General features: G+C 51.8%; 1 protein-coding gene across 3 annotated transcripts; it reads left to right on the top strand.

Moving 5' to 3' along the window:
* The first annotated feature begins 363 nt into the window (after positions 1 to 363).
* On the top strand, positions 364 to 17,666 carry TRPV2 (transient receptor potential cation channel subfamily V member 2). Of its 3 annotated transcripts, none has more exons than XR_002779999.1 (15): positions 364 to 689; positions 2,271 to 2,492; positions 4,634 to 4,767; positions 6,020 to 6,313; positions 6,937 to 7,235; positions 8,661 to 8,834; positions 9,254 to 9,409; positions 10,007 to 10,102; positions 10,904 to 10,974; positions 11,481 to 11,646; positions 12,692 to 12,758; positions 12,865 to 13,202; positions 14,160 to 14,287; positions 14,996 to 15,149; positions 17,449 to 17,666. XR_002779999.1 is itself a non-coding variant. In XM_023529972.1 (15 exons), exons 2-15 carry the CDS (start codon positions 2,308 to 2,310, stop codon positions 17,541 to 17,543), a joined length of 2,283 nt encoding a protein of 760 aa, XP_023385740.1. In that variant the 5' UTR covers positions 364 to 689; positions 2,271 to 2,307; the 3' UTR covers positions 17,544 to 17,666. The 3 variants fall into 3 exon arrangements, 2 of the variants coding, with proteins under 2 accessions (XP_023385740.1, XP_023385741.1); XM_023529972.1 differs by having other exon boundaries at positions 15,070 to 15,149; XM_023529973.1 differs by lacking the exon at positions 364 to 689 and having other exon boundaries at positions 2,271 to 2,507; positions 15,070 to 15,149.
* The last annotated feature ends 76 nt before the right edge of the window (positions 17,667 to 17,742 follow it).

Here is a 17,742-nt window from a genome sequence, read left to right as displayed (position 1 = left end):
CTTTAACTAGGGGAAATCTGGAGTCCTCTCAAACTGTTGGGTGGATGGGGTGCATCCTAGGGACCTGTACTGGGCTGACCTGAGCCTCTCCTTTCCCTGAGGGCCTTCCTCATCAGCTCTCTCTGCCCTGCGGTGGGTCAACCAGTTCCCAATATGAGCCACATGGCTGTTAGGAGGCATGCAGCGAGGAAGGGGAGAGGGAGGTGTCAGTGTGTCAGTGTAGTGGGGAAAGACTCCCCCACTCATGCCAGCTCCCAGTAGAGGTAAGGCCCCAGTACCCAAAGATTGCCTCTGATTGCCCCTACGCCCATCTGGGGCCTCAGTGGCTAGACAGTAGGGGTGGAGTGCGGTGGAGGTGGAGAGGCGGGGCGTGTTTCTCCGAGAGCTGGATGTGGCCACTGGTCCACTTGGCCAGTCCCTGGTAACCAGCCGGTCCTGACTGGGGAGTTAACCCCTACTCTCCACCATGCATGCTGGCCAGGTGGACTGAGTGAGCGGAACGCCGAGAGACCACAGCTCACCAGCCCGAGCTCGGAGAGGCTGGGGAGGTAGGTGCTGCGGCTTCGGGGCTGTCAGCACTCACGTCACCTCCCGGCTTCACTTCCTCCCGCAGTCCTCGCCGCCTCTGAGGCTCGGGGATCCCAGAGCTCGCAGCCAGCGACCGCCACGCCCTAGCTCAGCCGTGCGGGGTAAGTCGACCGGCAATTCCGCGGGCGTCTGAGGGTCCTGGCCCTCAAGCCTGACAGTGAATGATCCGGGCGGGGTCCGGGGCGGGGTCCCGGGCGGGGTCCCGGGCGGGGTCCCAGAGTAGGCTCCTTGCTTCTCCAGCCTTAAGGCGGGGCCTGCATGGGGCTCCTGCTCTCTCTATCTGGACTGTTAGATCCCTTCCTTCTCAGCCATGGGTAGTGGGGGCTCCAGGAGGGTGGCAGGGGCTGGACAGACCGCTGTTGCTGCTGAGGTTTGGGAGTGGTGGGCTGCGGAGACAGCCAGGGAGGCAGAATAGGGTGAGGGTGGAAGACGTGTCAGCTAGCTAAATAGTGTCTGTCCCCGGAAAGACGCCCCAGGGTGGGCAGAAAGATGGTGGCTCAAGACTGCATGTTGAGGCAGTCAGCCAGGTCCCAGCTTCCCCTGCTTCCGTGAGAAAGTGCCCCACCCAGGTTCCCCAGGGATGTGGGAGCCCGAAGATAGACAGAGAGGGCCTGGGTTGCCACCATCCCACCCTCTCCACTTTCCATTCCTGTGCCTTTTCTGCTCCCTGCCCCCAACCCCTTCGTCCACGCTGCTGTCTCCCCACCCATCTCTGACTCTTTTTCTTCTCTCCGCTCCTACCCACTGAGGGGGACAGGGACTCCCTACCCCCTACTGTGGCTCACCCCTTGCCATGCAATGGGGCTGTGTTTTCAGTTCTCCAGGGAGGGCGAGATAGTGCTGTCAGCTGAGCTACCAGAGGCTTGCCTAGGGCCCGAGGTGGGGCTGCCTGTCAGAGGGTGCTTGAGCAGCCAGCAGGGTGTCTCCCTCCCCACTCTGAAGCCTTTGAGACCCTAAGGCACAGACTGGTGGCATTAAGTGCGTTCAGAGATGAGTCAGACTGAAAATATAGATGGGCCCCAAAAGATTTTGAGAACTGAAGAGGAGCGTCATAATAGGGTGAGGTGGTCTTAGACCAGGCTCTGCCAACAGCTGGTGACTTCAGGAAAGTCACTTCCCCTTTCTGAGCCTTAGTTGTCCTGGCAGCAAAATGAGGGGTTTGATAGAACAGTGGTTTTTCCAAAGGTTTCCCCCAGCGTGCCCCCTCTGTGGTTAGAAGTTGAGTGACCCTCCCCCACTCCACAACTACACTTTCATCTGTTGTGAATATGATCACTGGGCAAGGTGTTCTGTAGAGAAAGAGTTGTTCTGTTAACACAAATGTTTGTTACCGCTGGACCAGGGGCTGTCGTCTCTCAGATATCAGGAAGTCCTGGAGGAAAAGTCAGAGACAATCACGGCCCTTCTTGTGGGACAATGTTGAAGAGGCAGACCTATTGGATCCCTGTTCCTACCCGCCTCCCAGGACATTGGGCTATTCTCATGCCAGGAGCATCCCTCCCTCTCTTCACCCTCTGCTTTCTTCTCTCATCTCACTCTCATTTTTGTTGAGCTGAGCTCTGCACCCATGTGGGTGGTTCTACTTAGCTTCTAAACCTCTCTTTCTGCAGCCCCAGCCAGACATCCTACTCCTACCTGGCTCTGGGAGGAAGGAGGGGACTCTAACATCTCTGTCTCCACAGAGGTTCCAGCTGGATAGAACAGGCCCCAACCCTTAGGATGAGCTCGCCCTCCAGCTCTCCTACTTTCAGGCTGGAGACATTCGATGGAGGTCAAGAAGATGGTGCTAATGTGGACAAAGGAAAGCTGGGCTATGGAGATGGGCCACCCCCCATGGAGTCACCATTTCAGGGCGAGGACCGGAACTTCCCCCCTCAAATCAAAGTGAACATCAAATACAGAAAGTGAGTGGGTGCCAGGTGAGGCAGCAATTGGGGATGCAGCCTGGCATCAGACTAGATGGCTGGACCCAGCTCCAGTGCCCCTTCCCCACGACCCGCAGGGTCCTCGGTCTGACTCTGATAGCTCCTGGGCCCAACAGGCTGAACTCTGCTGTGCTCTGCTCTCTGGGGTTGCTCCTTCTGGAACATCCCCTATTCTTGGTCTATTGCTTTCTGAGGTCATACTCTTCTTCATAGAGACATGCTCCCCCAGCTCCAAGTACTCAACTGACCCTCTCATCCCTCTTGTTTGTGCCCTGGCCCCCACCCTGTCATGGTCCCTGTGACAGAAGGTAGCAATATCCACACCCCAGTTCAAGGAGAGAGTCAAGGACATCTGAAAATTGCTGGGTTCTACTCCAAGGCTGAACCTGTTGCCCAGGGAATGTAGACTCTGGGGACTGTGGACGGTGGCTTCTGCTGGGAGTCATCTTCACTTTGATTTTCCTGTGATCTCTACTAGTTCAGACTGTGTGAGCCCACTCTTGCTGGGAGTGACACTTCCAGCCCTGTGGGTGTGTGTGTGGATGCACCTGGCATCCCCTTCAGTGTGAGGTCTGACATACAAAGTCTGACCAGGAGAATCCTCATGGTCCAGGTGAGACTTCCAGGGAAGTCCCCTTGTTCCTCTTCATGCCCAGGATGTAGCCACCAGCCTTGGCCTTCCAGCCTAGAGCCCCCTATACTGTTTCTGCTGGGGACCACGGTCAAATTCAGACCAGAGCAGGGGAAGATGTGTGTGAGGCTTTCAGAAGTTGGGTAGCCTGCCTGGCAGGCAGAATGGGCCCCTTGAAACCCTTCAGTGTCTCAGTTTGTGCCCTTGTGGGATTTCCCTACCCCAAGACTGTAATGTCACCCTGTGAAAGGAAATACTTTGTCCAAATAGCCACTTCCCCTGGATGGACTATCCACAGTGCTCTCTAGTCAGCCCGCAGAGCCCTCTTGGTCATGTTGTGGCCACGTGGTCTGCTGGGCAGATGATGGTGCGTCTGGCCAGGCCAGGCAGATATGCAGCTTCCTGTTGTGGAGGAGGCAAGGCTTGCCCTACCAGTCACGTGGATACAGCTTAAAACATGACTGATTCCAATAATCTCCTCACTCAACAGAGTTGACAACCCTTACTTGGTTGACTCATTTCACAGGAATCATGAAGCTAGGGCCTGAAGGTCTATAAAGTGTCAAATAGCCCCTGCCCCACTTTATTTGAACCTTCATATCTTTGTTGGTCATGGTTCTAGAAGCCCCAGGGATGAGCTTGTCTCTGTAAATAGTGACCTGCCTAGGAGGGGATACTCCTTCCCCTTCTCTGTCACCAGACACTGCTAGATTATGAAGAGCTAAAAGGCCCCTTCTGGGACCTTTTCCAGAAGTGTGGCTTCTCAATAAATCTCCAGTAAGCATCTGATAGGTTTTCAGCACTGGGCCCACATGTCTCTGAGAAACCTCTGTCTGGCCAGCCTAGAGTCTCTCTGGCTGGGAGTTAGTTAGATAGCCCCCATGGGAGCCTGGTTCTACACCTTGTGACTTTGGGGAAGTTACTTTATCTTTTTGTTTGTCTAGTGGAGAAAGTAGTGATTCCTGACCCCGGGGCTGAATGAAGGTTAAAGGAGCAGATACTCATTATTAGTCCATAAATGGTTTTTGAGAGGATGAGGGGCTTTTCTTGATTTTTTTTTCAAGGCCAGTGGTACATATAGCACCTCCAATAGCTCCTTCTCAACTTGGACCCCAGATCAGGAGCCATGAAAAATTCCTGTACTGAAATTGACCCTGTGGGATAATGAGCCTATTGCAAGATCATCAAGGCACCTAGCAAATGATAAACACCTGATGCTGAGAAATATCTGTGATGCTTGGAGCCATGGCGATGCTGTGGACTAGTGCACTGGACAGCCCCTGCACCCGGCTCTTGGGGCTCTGAGCACTTGGGATCTCCTTGGTTTGCCCTGGAAGAGCAGAGGCCCTCAGAAAAGCTCCCCTAGGGCTCCTGGACCTCTGGGGTGCACAATGCTCACAGGGCTCCCTAAAAGGGCTCCCTGGGATGAGGAGCTTTCTGGGGGACCCATGCTATTCTGCAGTATCAGTCACAAACCACATTCCTGCAGCCAGCCAGACCCAAACCGCTTTGATCGTGACCGGCTCTTCAGCGTGGTTGCCCGGGGTGTCCCTGAGGATCTGACTGGGCTACTAGAGTACCTGCGCCGGACGAGCAAGTACCTCACCGACTCGGACTACACAGGTAGGACTGCCCTACAGGCTAGAACCACCATGTCCTGCCAGCTATGCTGAGATTGGGCTGGCTGGGTGAGCCTTGACCATGGTCAGGATCCAAGGGACAAATGTTCTTTTTCTTTTTTTTTTTTTTTTTTTTTTTAAAGGGGCAGTCCTGTTGCCAGAATGGCTGCAGAGGGCCCTTGCTGACAGAGTGAAGGGCCTCCACTTACAATCAGGGCTGTGCCTACCACTTCCACCCACTGGCTCCTGGCCTACCTTTGCCATCTCTAGCTAATTTCAATGGCCAAGTGAATACTTGTGGGCATCCTCAATGCATTCTTCCTTTCTCCCTCCCCCTCTCTCTTTTTCTTTCTTTTTAAATAATAGCAATTGTTGAGATATAATACACAGATCATCTACTTTACCCATCCAGAACATTCTTTGCCCAAAATCTAAATATCTTTACTGTTTAGGCTGATCAGAAAAATAACTCTTACAGTTTGAAAGATTCAAATAATAATGAAATGTATAAATCTGAAAGTAAAATGTCTGTCATCCTGAACTCCTGTTAATGATTTGGAATACATCTTTTCAAACTGTTTAAATATGTTAGGTATATATTTACATAAATGGGATTGTGCCACATACAATAATTTGTAATGTGCTTTTTTCCCCTCCCACTTGCTACATCTTACAGCGCTTTCCATTTAAGTAAGTATATATACCTTTAAATCAGTCACTTTACAACTGCAGAGTTTTACGTTGTGTAGATTTACCATAATTTCCTTAACTAATTCCTAGTTGATGGCTCCTTAGGTTGTTTGTAGTTTTGGGACTCAACCTACTGTGTGCTAGGCCTTCTGGGTGCTGAGCATTTTGTATATAATTCCATTTGGTCCTTACAATAACCCTGGAATATTCCCATTTTACAGTGAGAGAAATTGAGGTTAAAAGAGGCCAAGTGACTCGCCTTCTTGAAGAAGACAGAGTCATTAAAGGGTAGAGACACTTAAATATTGCTTCGAATGTTCTTGTACAGACAACGTTGCGTGTATGACAAATTATGTCTTAGAAACAATTTCTAAGGCAGAAATTGTAGTCATTGGAGCCTTCATACCCTGAATCATGGTTGTGCTTCCACCAGTCATGAATGGTACTCTTTTTTTATCCTCCCAAGGAGCATTTTAGAGCCTGGGCTCATTGTACAGGCTGGCAGGCAGCCCAGCTATTCTGGTCCTAAGCACCCTGGTGCCCCTTCCTCTCCCCTTCTCCCACAGAGGGCTCCACGGGGAAGACATGCCTGATGAAGGCTGTCCTGAATCTTCGAGATGGGGTCAATGCCTGCATCCTGCCGCTGCTGCAGATTGACCGGGAGTCTGGCAATCCTCAGTCCCTGGTCAACGCCCAGTGCACAGATGAGCACTACCGAGGTCATAGTGCCCTGCACATCGCCATTGAGAAGAGGAGCCTGCAGTGTGTGAGGCTCCTGGTGGAGAATGGTGCCGATGTGCACGCCCGGGCCTGTGGCCGCTTCTTCCAGAAGAAAAGCCAAGGGACTTGTTTCTATTTTGGTGAGCAGTCTTTCTTGGTTAAATTGAGGCACAGAGGGGGTGGGTTTCACATAGTTATTGGGTGGTAGAGCTGGTCGGCCCTTAAAACCAGGTCTGACTCATCCTGAGACCCATGCTTCTAAATACTAGGCTGCCTGCAAAAGCAGTTTGTCTTAAGAGATGTTTATCCTTGTCTGTCTAAGGAGGCTCACCACACACCCAAACCTGGACTAAGGCTGGAGAATGGCTGCTAGAACCACTGTGTGACAGCACTTGACCAGACAAGGCTGGGCTAAACGGTGTCTATGTCAGACAGCAGTGGGCCTGGGCTCTGCTGAAGAGAAGAGAAAGAGGCAGGGGAGATGGGGACTCTAGTGGCTGCCCCCTGTTCTGTTCCCTTGCATGTTAAAGAGCTTTGGTCTCCTTTCCCTTGTGTCAGAACCAACAGAGCTGCCTTTACCAGCACTCATAGGAGAAGGCACAGCTGCCCTAAATGGGGCCCCAGACCATGAGGCATTGCTCCATCTTTTCCCATAAGTGCCTGACCAGCTTCAAGGAGGCATGGTCTTCTGTCTAAGGAGTGTGAGGAGTAGGCAGTTGGAAGCTGGGAGGCCTGAGGCCCTAGCTGCCTCCTTGGCCCCCAGGCGAGCTGCCCCTCTCTCTGGCGGCATGCACCAAGCAGTGGGATGTGGTGACTTACCTCCTGGAGAACCCAAACCAGCCAGCCAGGCTGCAGGCCACCGACTCACTGGGCAACACAGTCCTGCATGCCTTGGTGATGATCGCAGACAACTCGGCTGAGAATAGTGCACTGGTGATCCGCATGTACGATGGGCTCCTCCAAGTTGGGGCCCGCCTCTGCCCCACCGTGCAGCTTGAGGACATCCGCAACCGGCAGGGCCTCACACCTCTGAAGCTGGCTGCCAAGGAAGGCAAAATTGAGGTGAGTGGCTGGCCTCCTCCCCCTTCCCACCTTTCTGGGAAGCAGCGAGACTCACCCTGAGTTTTCTGCAGAAAGAGCCTGGGGTGGTGGTCTATATCATTGATCTCCCCACTTTCCAACTGAACACTCTTATTATATTAGTAAGGACATTTTCAGCATGCATATGTGTGTTTATTGATAAACTATATCTGAACTACTGAACTAATATATTACATTATAAAACACAGGGATTCTTAAAAAAGTCATTTGGGTTTCTTGGTTAGGAGACAGTCTTTTCATATCATTGCCTATTCTATTAGATTTGCTATTAAGTTTTCTTCATCTCGCTTGGTAAGTTTTCTTTATAATGAACATATTAGCACTTTGTTTACTATAACAATTGTAAATTTTTCTCCCAGTTCAACAATAAAACATTTTTTTGGTATTTTTTTGCCACCCAGAATTGTTACATTTTTAGGTATACAAGTGTAATTATCTTTTCCTTTAGGGTTCCTTGGTTTTGGTATTGTTTAATCCTTCTATAAAGTTATATATCTATAACCTTGTATGTATGTATGTGTGTGTGTGTGTGTGTGTGTGTGTGTATTCCATATCCATATTTTCTTCCAGACTTTTGTAATTTCATTTTTAATTCTTAAAATTTTGATTTATCTGGAAGTCATTTTGGTATAAAGAGTAAACATGATGCAGCTCTACTTTTTTCCGAATGGCTTTACCAGTTGTCTGATCCTTACTCTCAGGGCTGGCATCATGGGTCTATAACCGTGCCGTTAACACAGGGCCTTATGCTTAGAACACAGGCATTTTTAAATGCTAAGATAAAAATAAACGTAAGTAGAAGCTTTGCTATTTTATTCCTGCCCTCCAAGTTTCCTGGGATGTGAGAATCTCTCTTTGTTGTCTGGCAGCGTGGCTGTGTGGTCTATGGAAGCCGCTCCCCAATGTGGCCCTTCCATCCCCCCCATTCCTCATCTGTGAAACCAAATTACTTCTTAACTTGTTCAGGTTACTGATCCTTTCTGGTCTATTGAAAGCTCAGGACTCTGACTACCAAAAGGCATACACATGGGTAGCTTGTAGCCTCTGATCTCAAGGGGCTTTAAGGACCTCTGGGCTGGAGGTCCCTTGGCCGTGCGAGGAGTCCATGAAAGAGGCCAAGGGGCAGGAGTGGGGAAGGAAGAGCCAGGCTGGCTGGCAGGCCTGGGCATATGTGGGTGGGTGGGAATGTTTACAATGTGGCTGAGCATGTGTGGACATATGTAAGACTTTATACACGCAAGGACCCATGTGTACAGGGCATGTGCATATGTCTATCGCAGCTCTGCACACAGTAGGCAGCTCTGCAGGGTACCGAGTGTTTCCCAGACTCCAAGTCAGTGCTGGGAGGTGGCCAAGCAGGCCAAGATCACATGGCCCACCCTGCAGATTTTCAGACACATCCTGCAAAGGGAGTTCTCGGGACCGTGCCAGCCCCTTTCCCGCAAGTTCACTGAATGGTGCTACGGGCCTGTCCGGGTGTCGCTGTATGACCTGGCTTCTGTGGACAGCTGGGAGGAGAACTCGGTGTTGGAGATCATTGCCTTTCATTGCAGAAGCCCGGTGAGCCTACCAAAGTCGGGGTGTGCATAGGGGGCCTGGCAGAACTCCCTTCTGTTTGCTAGGCCACACTTGCCCTATTCCTGTGCCAGTGGAGGTGTGGCTACACATCCTGACCCTGGCTGTTGGACCCACGCTCATTCCACACTCCAGTCCCACTTGACGCGGGGGTCATACCAGGGTCCTGGTGGCTACCACTGAGGGCTCTCGTTGACCAGCATCTGCTCTGGACTGGAAGGAGAGGCCCTCCGTCACTACCTAGCCATGAGGATGGGATGGAGGCAGGCGGGGGTGGGAGGTGTTCACTCGGGGCTCCCCATTCTCTCCCCTCCATTCCCTCAGCCCTTGCACTGAGCCCGGCAGGAGTGGGCTTCTTGTGCATACCTGCTGAATGTACCCTGGCTCTCACATTCCCACCTCAGCACCGACACCGAATGGTGGTTTTGGAGCCGCTGAACAAACTGCTGGAGGCGAAATGGGACCTGCTCATCCCCAGATTCTTCTTCAACTTCTTGTGTTACTTGATCTACATGTTCATCTTCACCACTGTTGCCTACCACCAGCCTGCCCTGGAGAAGGCAAGGCTGGGGTGGGGCACATCTTGGGGAGGATTCCTAGAAATAGCCCTCAGATTACCACCTGCACCCTGCAAATGCTAACATGAGGATTTGACTGCTTAAGTGATATGCACAAGCTCTCACCCAGCTGGTGATAGTGTGGACACTGGCGCCACAGGAAGAGCAACAGTACAGTTAACACTTACTGTGTACCATATGTGAGCAAGTATTCTAAGTGATTGACATGTGTTAACTTATTTAATTCATGTTCACAACAACCCTCTGAGATGATGAACAATTACCATCCCCAGTTTATGGTTGAGAGAAAGGAGGCACAGGGAGGTTAAGTAACTTATCCATAGTCACACGCTGAAAGTTGTGGAGATGGGAACTGAACATAGACAGTCTGGCTTCCAACCCCATGCTCATAACTGCTACATACTGTGCCTCTTGATAGACTAGAATCCAGGAGTCCTACCCTGGAACCCATGTTCCCTCTGTTGCTCTGAGTGGCTGGCCTCTCCCTAGTTCAGGCTCAGAAAGAGCCCTTGGCTCTGGCTCTCAGAGAGCGGGTTCTTGGGAGGGGACCCTAGGTCCTACCAAGGCATCTCTTCACAGGCCTTCCTCCCCATGAAAGTGACAGCCGGAAACTCCATGCTGCTGCTGGGCCACATACTGATCCTGCTCGGGGGGTTCTACCTCCTCGTGGGCCAGGTGAGAACTCATCCCATTTCCTTACTCAGGGTGGCTCCCAGCCCACCCAGGAGCAAACCTGCAACTCTGCTACCAGGAGCCTTAGAGAGAGTTAACCATAGTCCCTTCGTTTATGGGGAAACTGAATCCCATAGTCGGTCCCACCCTGACCTGCCTCCTGGCAGTTGAAGGCCTTGCTATGGGTATCCTCCATGTTCTGCTTTCTAGGGTGCCCATAGGGTAGCATTTGGTTTCTATGATTCTTTGTCAGTGCTGGCTTTGCTCCTCAGGTCCTTGGGTTAGGGCATTCCTCACTTGGGGAGCAGAGAAGGGTGGGGGCAGGCAGGACTCAGTGCAGCTCCCGCAGCAGGACCTCTTCAGTTGAAAATGTTGCAAGCTTGCAGGAGGGCACTGAAATTCTCTCAGAGGGGGCAGAACCTGGGTGCAAGATCCAGATTGGCTGGAGAATAGAGTGATCCCTGGGAGGCCAGGGAGAGGGAGGGAAAGGCGCTCTCCCCTTCACCACATGTAGTACATGAGTTCTTCATCTGGATCCACAAGGAGCCAGGAGGGCCCTGGCATTACCTGGGTGTCTGGGTAGCTGCCCTTTTTGGAAACAGGGTCTAAATCTTTCTTAGCTATCAGCAAAATTAATGAGCCCTTCCAGAAAATCAAAGCTGCTGGCCAAGCCCCTGACAGGCTACCACATAGCTAGCAGGTGGGAGCACGGTGGGAGCCTGGGTCCCTGCCCTGAGGGGCAGTAGGGCTGTGTTGTGGCTTGGAGAACGAATTTCACTCCCCTGTCCCCCTTCCTCCTCATAGCTATGGTACTTCTGGAGGCGTCGTCTGTTCATCTGGATCTCATTCGTGGACAGCTACTTTGAAATCCTCTTGTATGTGGGCCCTCACCCCTTCTCGTTCATCTCAGGCCTGGGAGAGGCGTGTGTGGCAGTGGGCACCAGGCAGGCTTTAGAGGGGTGGACCAGGGCCAGGGAGCTCCAGGGTATTGGGACCAGAGCACAGGCCAGACTCAGGAGTCCAGCTGTTCAGCTTGAGCCTCTCTGTGCTCCAATTCTTGTAGAACATTTACTGAGCCCTTGCTAGGCACCAGTGGAGCCTGAACTCTTTACATGTCTAGTCTCACTGAATCCTCACAAATGCTCAGGCATGCTTATCGTTACCCCCATATTACAGGGGAGGAAACTGAGGCCCACAGGGGTTAAATAACTTGCCTGGGATGGAGGTCAGGACCTGACTGGGTCCAGCTCCGGACAGATGGGAAACTTCTCATCCATCCAACTGCCATGAGAGAGGCAGTGGTGATCAGTTCTGGCCAGTGGGGGCCCAGGGGGCCTTGCTGAGTGGCCTGCAAACTGACCTGGACCCTGTCCCCTCGCAGCCTGGTCCAGGCACTGCTCACGGTGCTGTCTCAGGTGCTGTGTTTCCTGGCCATCGAGTGGTACCTGCCCCTGCTTGTGTCCTCACTGGTTTTGGGCTGGCTGAATCTGCTTTACTATACACGTGGCTTCCAACACACAGGCATCTACAGCGTCATGATCCAGAAGGTGAGGTGCAGGGGTGGCCCCACTGCAGCAAGACTGGGCAAGGCTGGACATCACACTCCAGTGGGACTCCTTTTGGCCTTACCAGGAAGGCACCCTCTTCCACAGCTAATCTGGGCATAGGAAAACATGAGCCAGAACAAGGTTGGAGTGCTTGAGACAGAGCAAGGAGGCTGGGGAGAGTGAGGGAGATGGAGGGAGAGGAAGTTGGCCATAAGGAGGGGTCTGGAGGCCCAGGAAGTTTTAAAAAATTTTAAAATTGTGGTAAAATAAGTATAACAAAATTTATCATTTTAACTATTTTAAAGTGTACATTCACATTGTTGTGCCCCCATCCCCGCCATCCATCTGCAGAACATTTTCATCGTCCCAAACTGAAACTCTGTATCCATTCAACACTAACTCCCCATTTCCTTCCCCTACCCCCAACCTCAAGCAACTACCATTTTACTTCCTGTCTCTACAAATTTGATTACTCTAAGTATCTTATAAAAATGGAATCATATAGTATTTGTGCTTTTGTTACTGGCTTATTTCACTTAGGATAATGTTCTTAAGTTCCATCCATGTTATAACATGTGTCAGAATTTCCTTCCTTTTTTAAGTCTGAATAATATTCCATTGTATGCTTATACCACATTTTGTTTACTCCTTCATATCTATCCAAGGACATTTGAATCGTTTCCACCTTTTGGCTATTGTGAATAATGCTGCATGATCATGGGTATACAAATATCTGTTTGAGTTCCTGCTTCTGAATCTTTTGGATATATACCCAGACCTGGAATTGCTGGATCATATGATAACTCTGTGTTTAATTTTTTGATCCTGGAGGGTTATAAGCAGGAAAATGATGTGATCTGATGTAGCGTTTTTAAAAGACCCATCGGCTCAGTATAGCTCCATAGGGCTCTGTGTACGTACACTCTGTGTGTGTGTGTGTGTGTGGTGTGTACATGAGAACCCATGATCAGGGACATGGCAGGGGCCTGGGGTTATGTCTGGTAGCCCAGCCACCCACCCCAGCTCCTGGGTGTGTGTGTTCCAGGTCATCCTGCGGGACCTCCTCCGCTTCCTTCTGGTCTACTTAGTCTTCCTTTTCGGCTTCGCTGTAGGTAAAGGCCCCCCTCTAGCCCCTGCCCATGCCTTGCCTGCCCTGTATACCCTCAAATCTGCCTGCTGGTCTCCTCAGGCTGAGGGCCCCCTTCTACCCTCTTGCAGCCCTGGTGAGCCTGAGCCGGGAGGCCCGGGGCTCTGGGGTCCCCACAAACCCGAATGCCACGGAGACAGTGCAGCCTGGAGCAGGACAAGAGGACGAGGAAGGCAGCTCGGCTCCATACAGTGGCATCCTGGAGGCCTCCTTGGAGCTCTTCAAATTCACCATCGGCATGGGCGAGCTGGCCTTCCAGGACCAACTGCGCTTTCGTGGGGTGGTGCTGTTGCTGCTGCTGGCCTACGTGCTTCTCACCTACATCCTTCTGCTCAACATGCTCATTGCCCTCATGAGTGAGACCGTCAACAGCGTTGCCACTGACAGCTGGAGCATCTGGAAGCTGCAGGTGCCCCAGGAGGCTCCCCTTCCCCTCCTCAAGTTCTGGGCCCAATGAGGAGAGGGCAAGACCCAGCTGAGCTGGTCCCCCAGAGCTGGTCCAGGGCCCTTGGTGGCCTCGCCCTTGTCAGGGTCTCCATCATCGATTCCTTCCTTCATAGGCTTGCTTGAGGGTCAAATAAACTCATAGATCTAATGCTGTTAGGACAGTGCCTGGAACACAGAAGGTGTATGTATGTTAGTTATCATCATCATCATCATTATTATTAAGTATTTCTTGAGCTTGATATGGGGTTGGACACAGTTCTAGATTCTAAACACACAGCAGAGAACAAGACGAAGTCTGCCCTCATGTAGCTCCCATTCCTTGTTTATCATATGTTTAATGGAATCAGTTTGGTGGGTGAGGCAGGAAGGCTGTACAATCCTGGGGCTGGTCCAGCTTAGGGGAGTTGGTAGACCAGAGGTCCCTGAAGCTGGGTGCTGATGACACCCACCTACAGTGGGTAGGTCTGGGCAGTTGGTGCAGGGAGAGCCTTGCCCAAGAGGCTGGACTGTGTTACTAATTTTCTGTTGACCTTGGGCAAGTCCCTGTTTTGAGCCTCCACATCCTCACCTGCAAAGTTTTGTGCCCTACCTATCTCATGTGCCAGGGGCAGGCACATGTGCGGGTAGAGCAAATGAACTTCTGCACCTGGTCTGTGAAATTCTGGGACCTGTAATGATGCAATAGCAAGTAATTGTTGAGCACTCTTTACGTGCTAACTTCCCTCAAACCACCAGATATATTGTCCTCAGTCTGTAAGTGAGGAAATAGATTCAGAGGGGTTGAGAGCCTAATAACACCCAGGTAATCAAACGTTGGAGCCAGATTCCAATCCATGTGCTTAGTGGACTTTGGGTTATACTGCAAAGTGCTATGCTGTATCTTCCTGGCTGCTCTGTCTAATGTGTCCTTTGTCTCCAGAAAGCTATCTCTGTCCTGGAGATGGAGAATGGCTATTGGTGGTGCAGGAGGAAGAAGCAGAGGGCAGGTGCGATGCTGACAGTTGGTACCAGGCCAGATGGTAGCCCTGATGAGCGTTGGTGCTTCAGGTGAGTGAGGGGCAGGGGAAGGCAGCTGGTGCAGGCCAGCCTTACTCCCCTGAAAACCAGGAGACAGCTGCTAGGATCCAGGGCAGGTGAGGTCAGGAAAGCTTGATCTCATAGAGCCGAAGGTCACTCTCTGGTGGTCCCTGACTTCCTCCATATGGCCTGAAATGGGGTGCAGTTAGGAGGCCAAGAAGCTAGAGAGACCCTCAGGTTACAGCACACTAGCTTTGCCATGGTGGTCCTCTGCTCTCCCAGCTCCCTCACTTGATCACAGAGGCTACAACCCTTCCACAGAGAACAAACGGCTCCATGCCCAGGGAAGGCCTGGGCACTGAGAGAGGAAACCTGGTGACAGATGCACAGCCAGAAACACCTTTTCATGAGACAACAGTTAAGCAAGGAGAAGGGAGGGTCTTAGGCATGTAGAGTAGCCACACACAGGGCCCCAGAACGTGGGAACACAAAGACATACCTGATCTAAACTCTTCTCTGGGTATTCAGGGAACCCAGGTCACTGTGAGCAGTCTGAAGGGACAGATGCCTGTTCTTCCATGTGGGCACCTGGCCCGGAGGGCAGTAGGCTGACAGCTGCAAGGACAGGGCTCTGGGAGAATAGTGGGTGGTCTTGTGTCCTGTGGAGAAGGGCGGAGAAACCCTATCCTCCTTGCAGTCCCTTTGTCCAATGGAATGTCTGCTCCATCCGCCACTCAGGGGCCCCTCCCCTGGGGCAAAGCAGGCTGCATCCTTGATATCCTGCAGCCTCAGAGCTGCTCTGTCACCCTCAGGGTGGAGGAAGTGAACTGGGCTTCCTGGGAGCAGACCCTGCCTACACTGTGTGAGGATCCTTCAGGACCTGGCGACCATGGTGAGTAGCTGTGTTGAGAGGCGGTGTGCGTGTGTGTGTGTGTGTGTGTGTGTGTGTGTGTGGTGTGCGTGCATGCGTGTGTGTTCTTGTGTGTGTTCATGTGTATGCGTCTGCTTGGCCACACAGCCATGAAGAGTCTGGAGCAGGACCACTCCTGTGGTCACTCCCCAACTCCACTCATTTAAAAGGATTGCCCCGCTTAAAGTGGTGCTTCCCTCCCTCGCCTCTTAGCAGGCCTGTTTTTAGGCAGTCACCTGGGAAAACCTCTGAGGCTGTTAGTGCTTTTACCAGCGCAGCCTTCACCTTGTCCTCACCTTCCGCCTCCTCATCTCCATTCCCTCCTCCTGGCAGGTTCCAATCCACTGCACCCTAGGCTAAGCCTGAAGACCCAGCAGGGGAACAAGTTAGGGAGGGCCCCCTACACAGCCCATAGCTTAAGGTAGCACCTCCCTGAGCCCCCACTGGCTGAGCCCTGCTGACCTGAGCACCCAAGCTTTCCCTCACTACACAAGCCCCCAGCCCCTTCCTACCTCCAGCCCCACACCTCTGAGAAGCCACTTCCTCCCTATGCCTTTTCCACCTCTCATGACCTGCATCCTCTCTATTCTAGTGTGACCTAGTGTGGCGATGGCACCTCCTGTTCCCACCCTGCTGCTTCCCACCAAAAGCGACTCTTCCCTCCCAACCAGAAGCCTGTTCTGAGGATTAGCATTCTTCACAGAATTCTATTTCTATAACCTTCAATAGTTCCTACCTCGTCTTCCATTAGCTTTCTTCCTCTCCTTTCCTATTCTTTTTCTGACAGACTCTACTTGCTTGTGCATGTGGACCCAACCCCTCCCACAATGGCCTCCTGCATCACCCATGACTGCTGGATAGGGGGACTCTCCTGGCCTCCTGCTCCAAAGACTACTGGTTTCCCAGGCTCCTGGGTCCCTGACCAAGACCCTCACAAACTGATATGTTTCCTGCCTACCCTCTTTTTGGGTCTCCCTTAATTTCAAGTCTCACTGCCCCATCATTTCACTGCCAAGACTCTGAAAGTGACCTTGCTCCTCAACTTGCCCCAAGCATCCCACACCCCCCTGCCTCTGTTATGGCGCCAACGATTCAAGACCCATGGAGCCAATTGAGATTAATTATGAGCCTTCATTAGCCGGCCGGCGACTGACTCTCTACCACGCAGGGTTAGAGGAGAGCAGCCCCGAGCTTCCAGAGGAGGCAGCTTATAAAGCCTCCTACTACATCCTTGAATAAGCAGATTACAAGAAGCAGAAGTTAAACATTAACATTTTGTACAAAGATAAATGTATCCGGGGAACTCTCAGATCAAACAGGGCCTAGTAGACAGTTTTATCATCTGCACTTTAGAATGTTGGGCTTCTCCTGGGGCTGGCGCCTGGAGATATCACCTCCCTGAAACTGGAGAATTTCCACTTTTACACCTCCTGGGGTCTCCAACTGGACATCCCCATCAGGAACAGCCTTGGGGTGCCCTACCAGATCACATGTATGCAACCCCACCCCCTCCTCACCCAGGTGGGAGGTTTTGAGGTTTTCTGCCCTCCCATGCTCCATCTGGTGCTGAGTGTCCTCTGGACCCCCGAGCAGCCACTTACCCCTCTGCCCCCGCCCCTCATTTCTCCCAATTCTGTACCACTACAGGGCAGCTCAGCTTGCACCCTGACCTCCAGACAAGTTTTTCTACTCTAGGTTAACCCACTCCAATTCTTCTATGTAGAAAAAACTATACACAGCCCACATTACAATATGCCTTCCACTGTCTGGAAGGCCACACTCTTCGGTGTGGAGGCCAAAGACCAAAACTGTTGCCCAACCCATTCCCTCCATGTGACAGCCAGTCTGTCTACAGTGCTCCTTGTTTTTTGCTTTCCTTGGCTCTTGCCTTTGCTGGAGGTGCCTTCCTGCTCTTCTGAGTGTTCAAATCTGCCACCTCCCTATGGATTGGGTCCCCTCTCTCCTATGAGCTCTCCGAGCACCTAACCCTCACTTCCCTCAAGCTCTTCGGCAAGTCTCAGGTGTTCTGGTTTCTAACACACAGCCTATAACCTCCAGCGACTTTAAACTCCTGGGTGGAGGACCCTCACTGGCACATGGCAGAGGTTCAGGAAATGGTTGTGGAAAGAGAGGCTGAAAGGATTGCTGGGGACTTCAGGATCCCTTGCTATCCACAGGGCATGATCTGGTTTCATGGCTGTGGCCTCCTATTTCCCTAGCACTTGCTTCCTGGGGACATACCCCGAGGGCCAAGTCACAGTGATCTTCACTCCATTTACAGGCACCACGAAGAACTCTGCCTTGGCCTCCCAACCTGGGGAGGACAGTGCTCTGGAGGAAGACCATCTGCCCCTCCAGCTCTTGGAGTTCCGCTGATAATCCAGATGCAGCAGGAGGCAGGCAGGATAGAATCAGGGAATCTTTACAGCCCTATCTGCTGACCCTGGGGCCCCAGGGAACTTTGGTGGCAAATATAAATAAATATTTTCTCATGACTAACTCTCTTGGAAACATTATTTGAGTAAAGTTACCAGGCCCTTGTGCTGGTCGACATCTGCATGACATTGTGAGCACA

Source organism: Pteropus vampyrus, unplaced genomic scaffold (assembly GCF_000151845.1).
Source record: "Pteropus vampyrus isolate Shadow unplaced genomic scaffold, Pvam_2.0 Scaffold44, whole genome shotgun sequence".
Lineage (NCBI taxonomy): Eukaryota > Metazoa > Chordata > Mammalia > Chiroptera > Pteropodidae > Pteropus > Pteropus vampyrus.
This window is presented reverse-complemented; position numbering and strand designations above follow the sequence as displayed.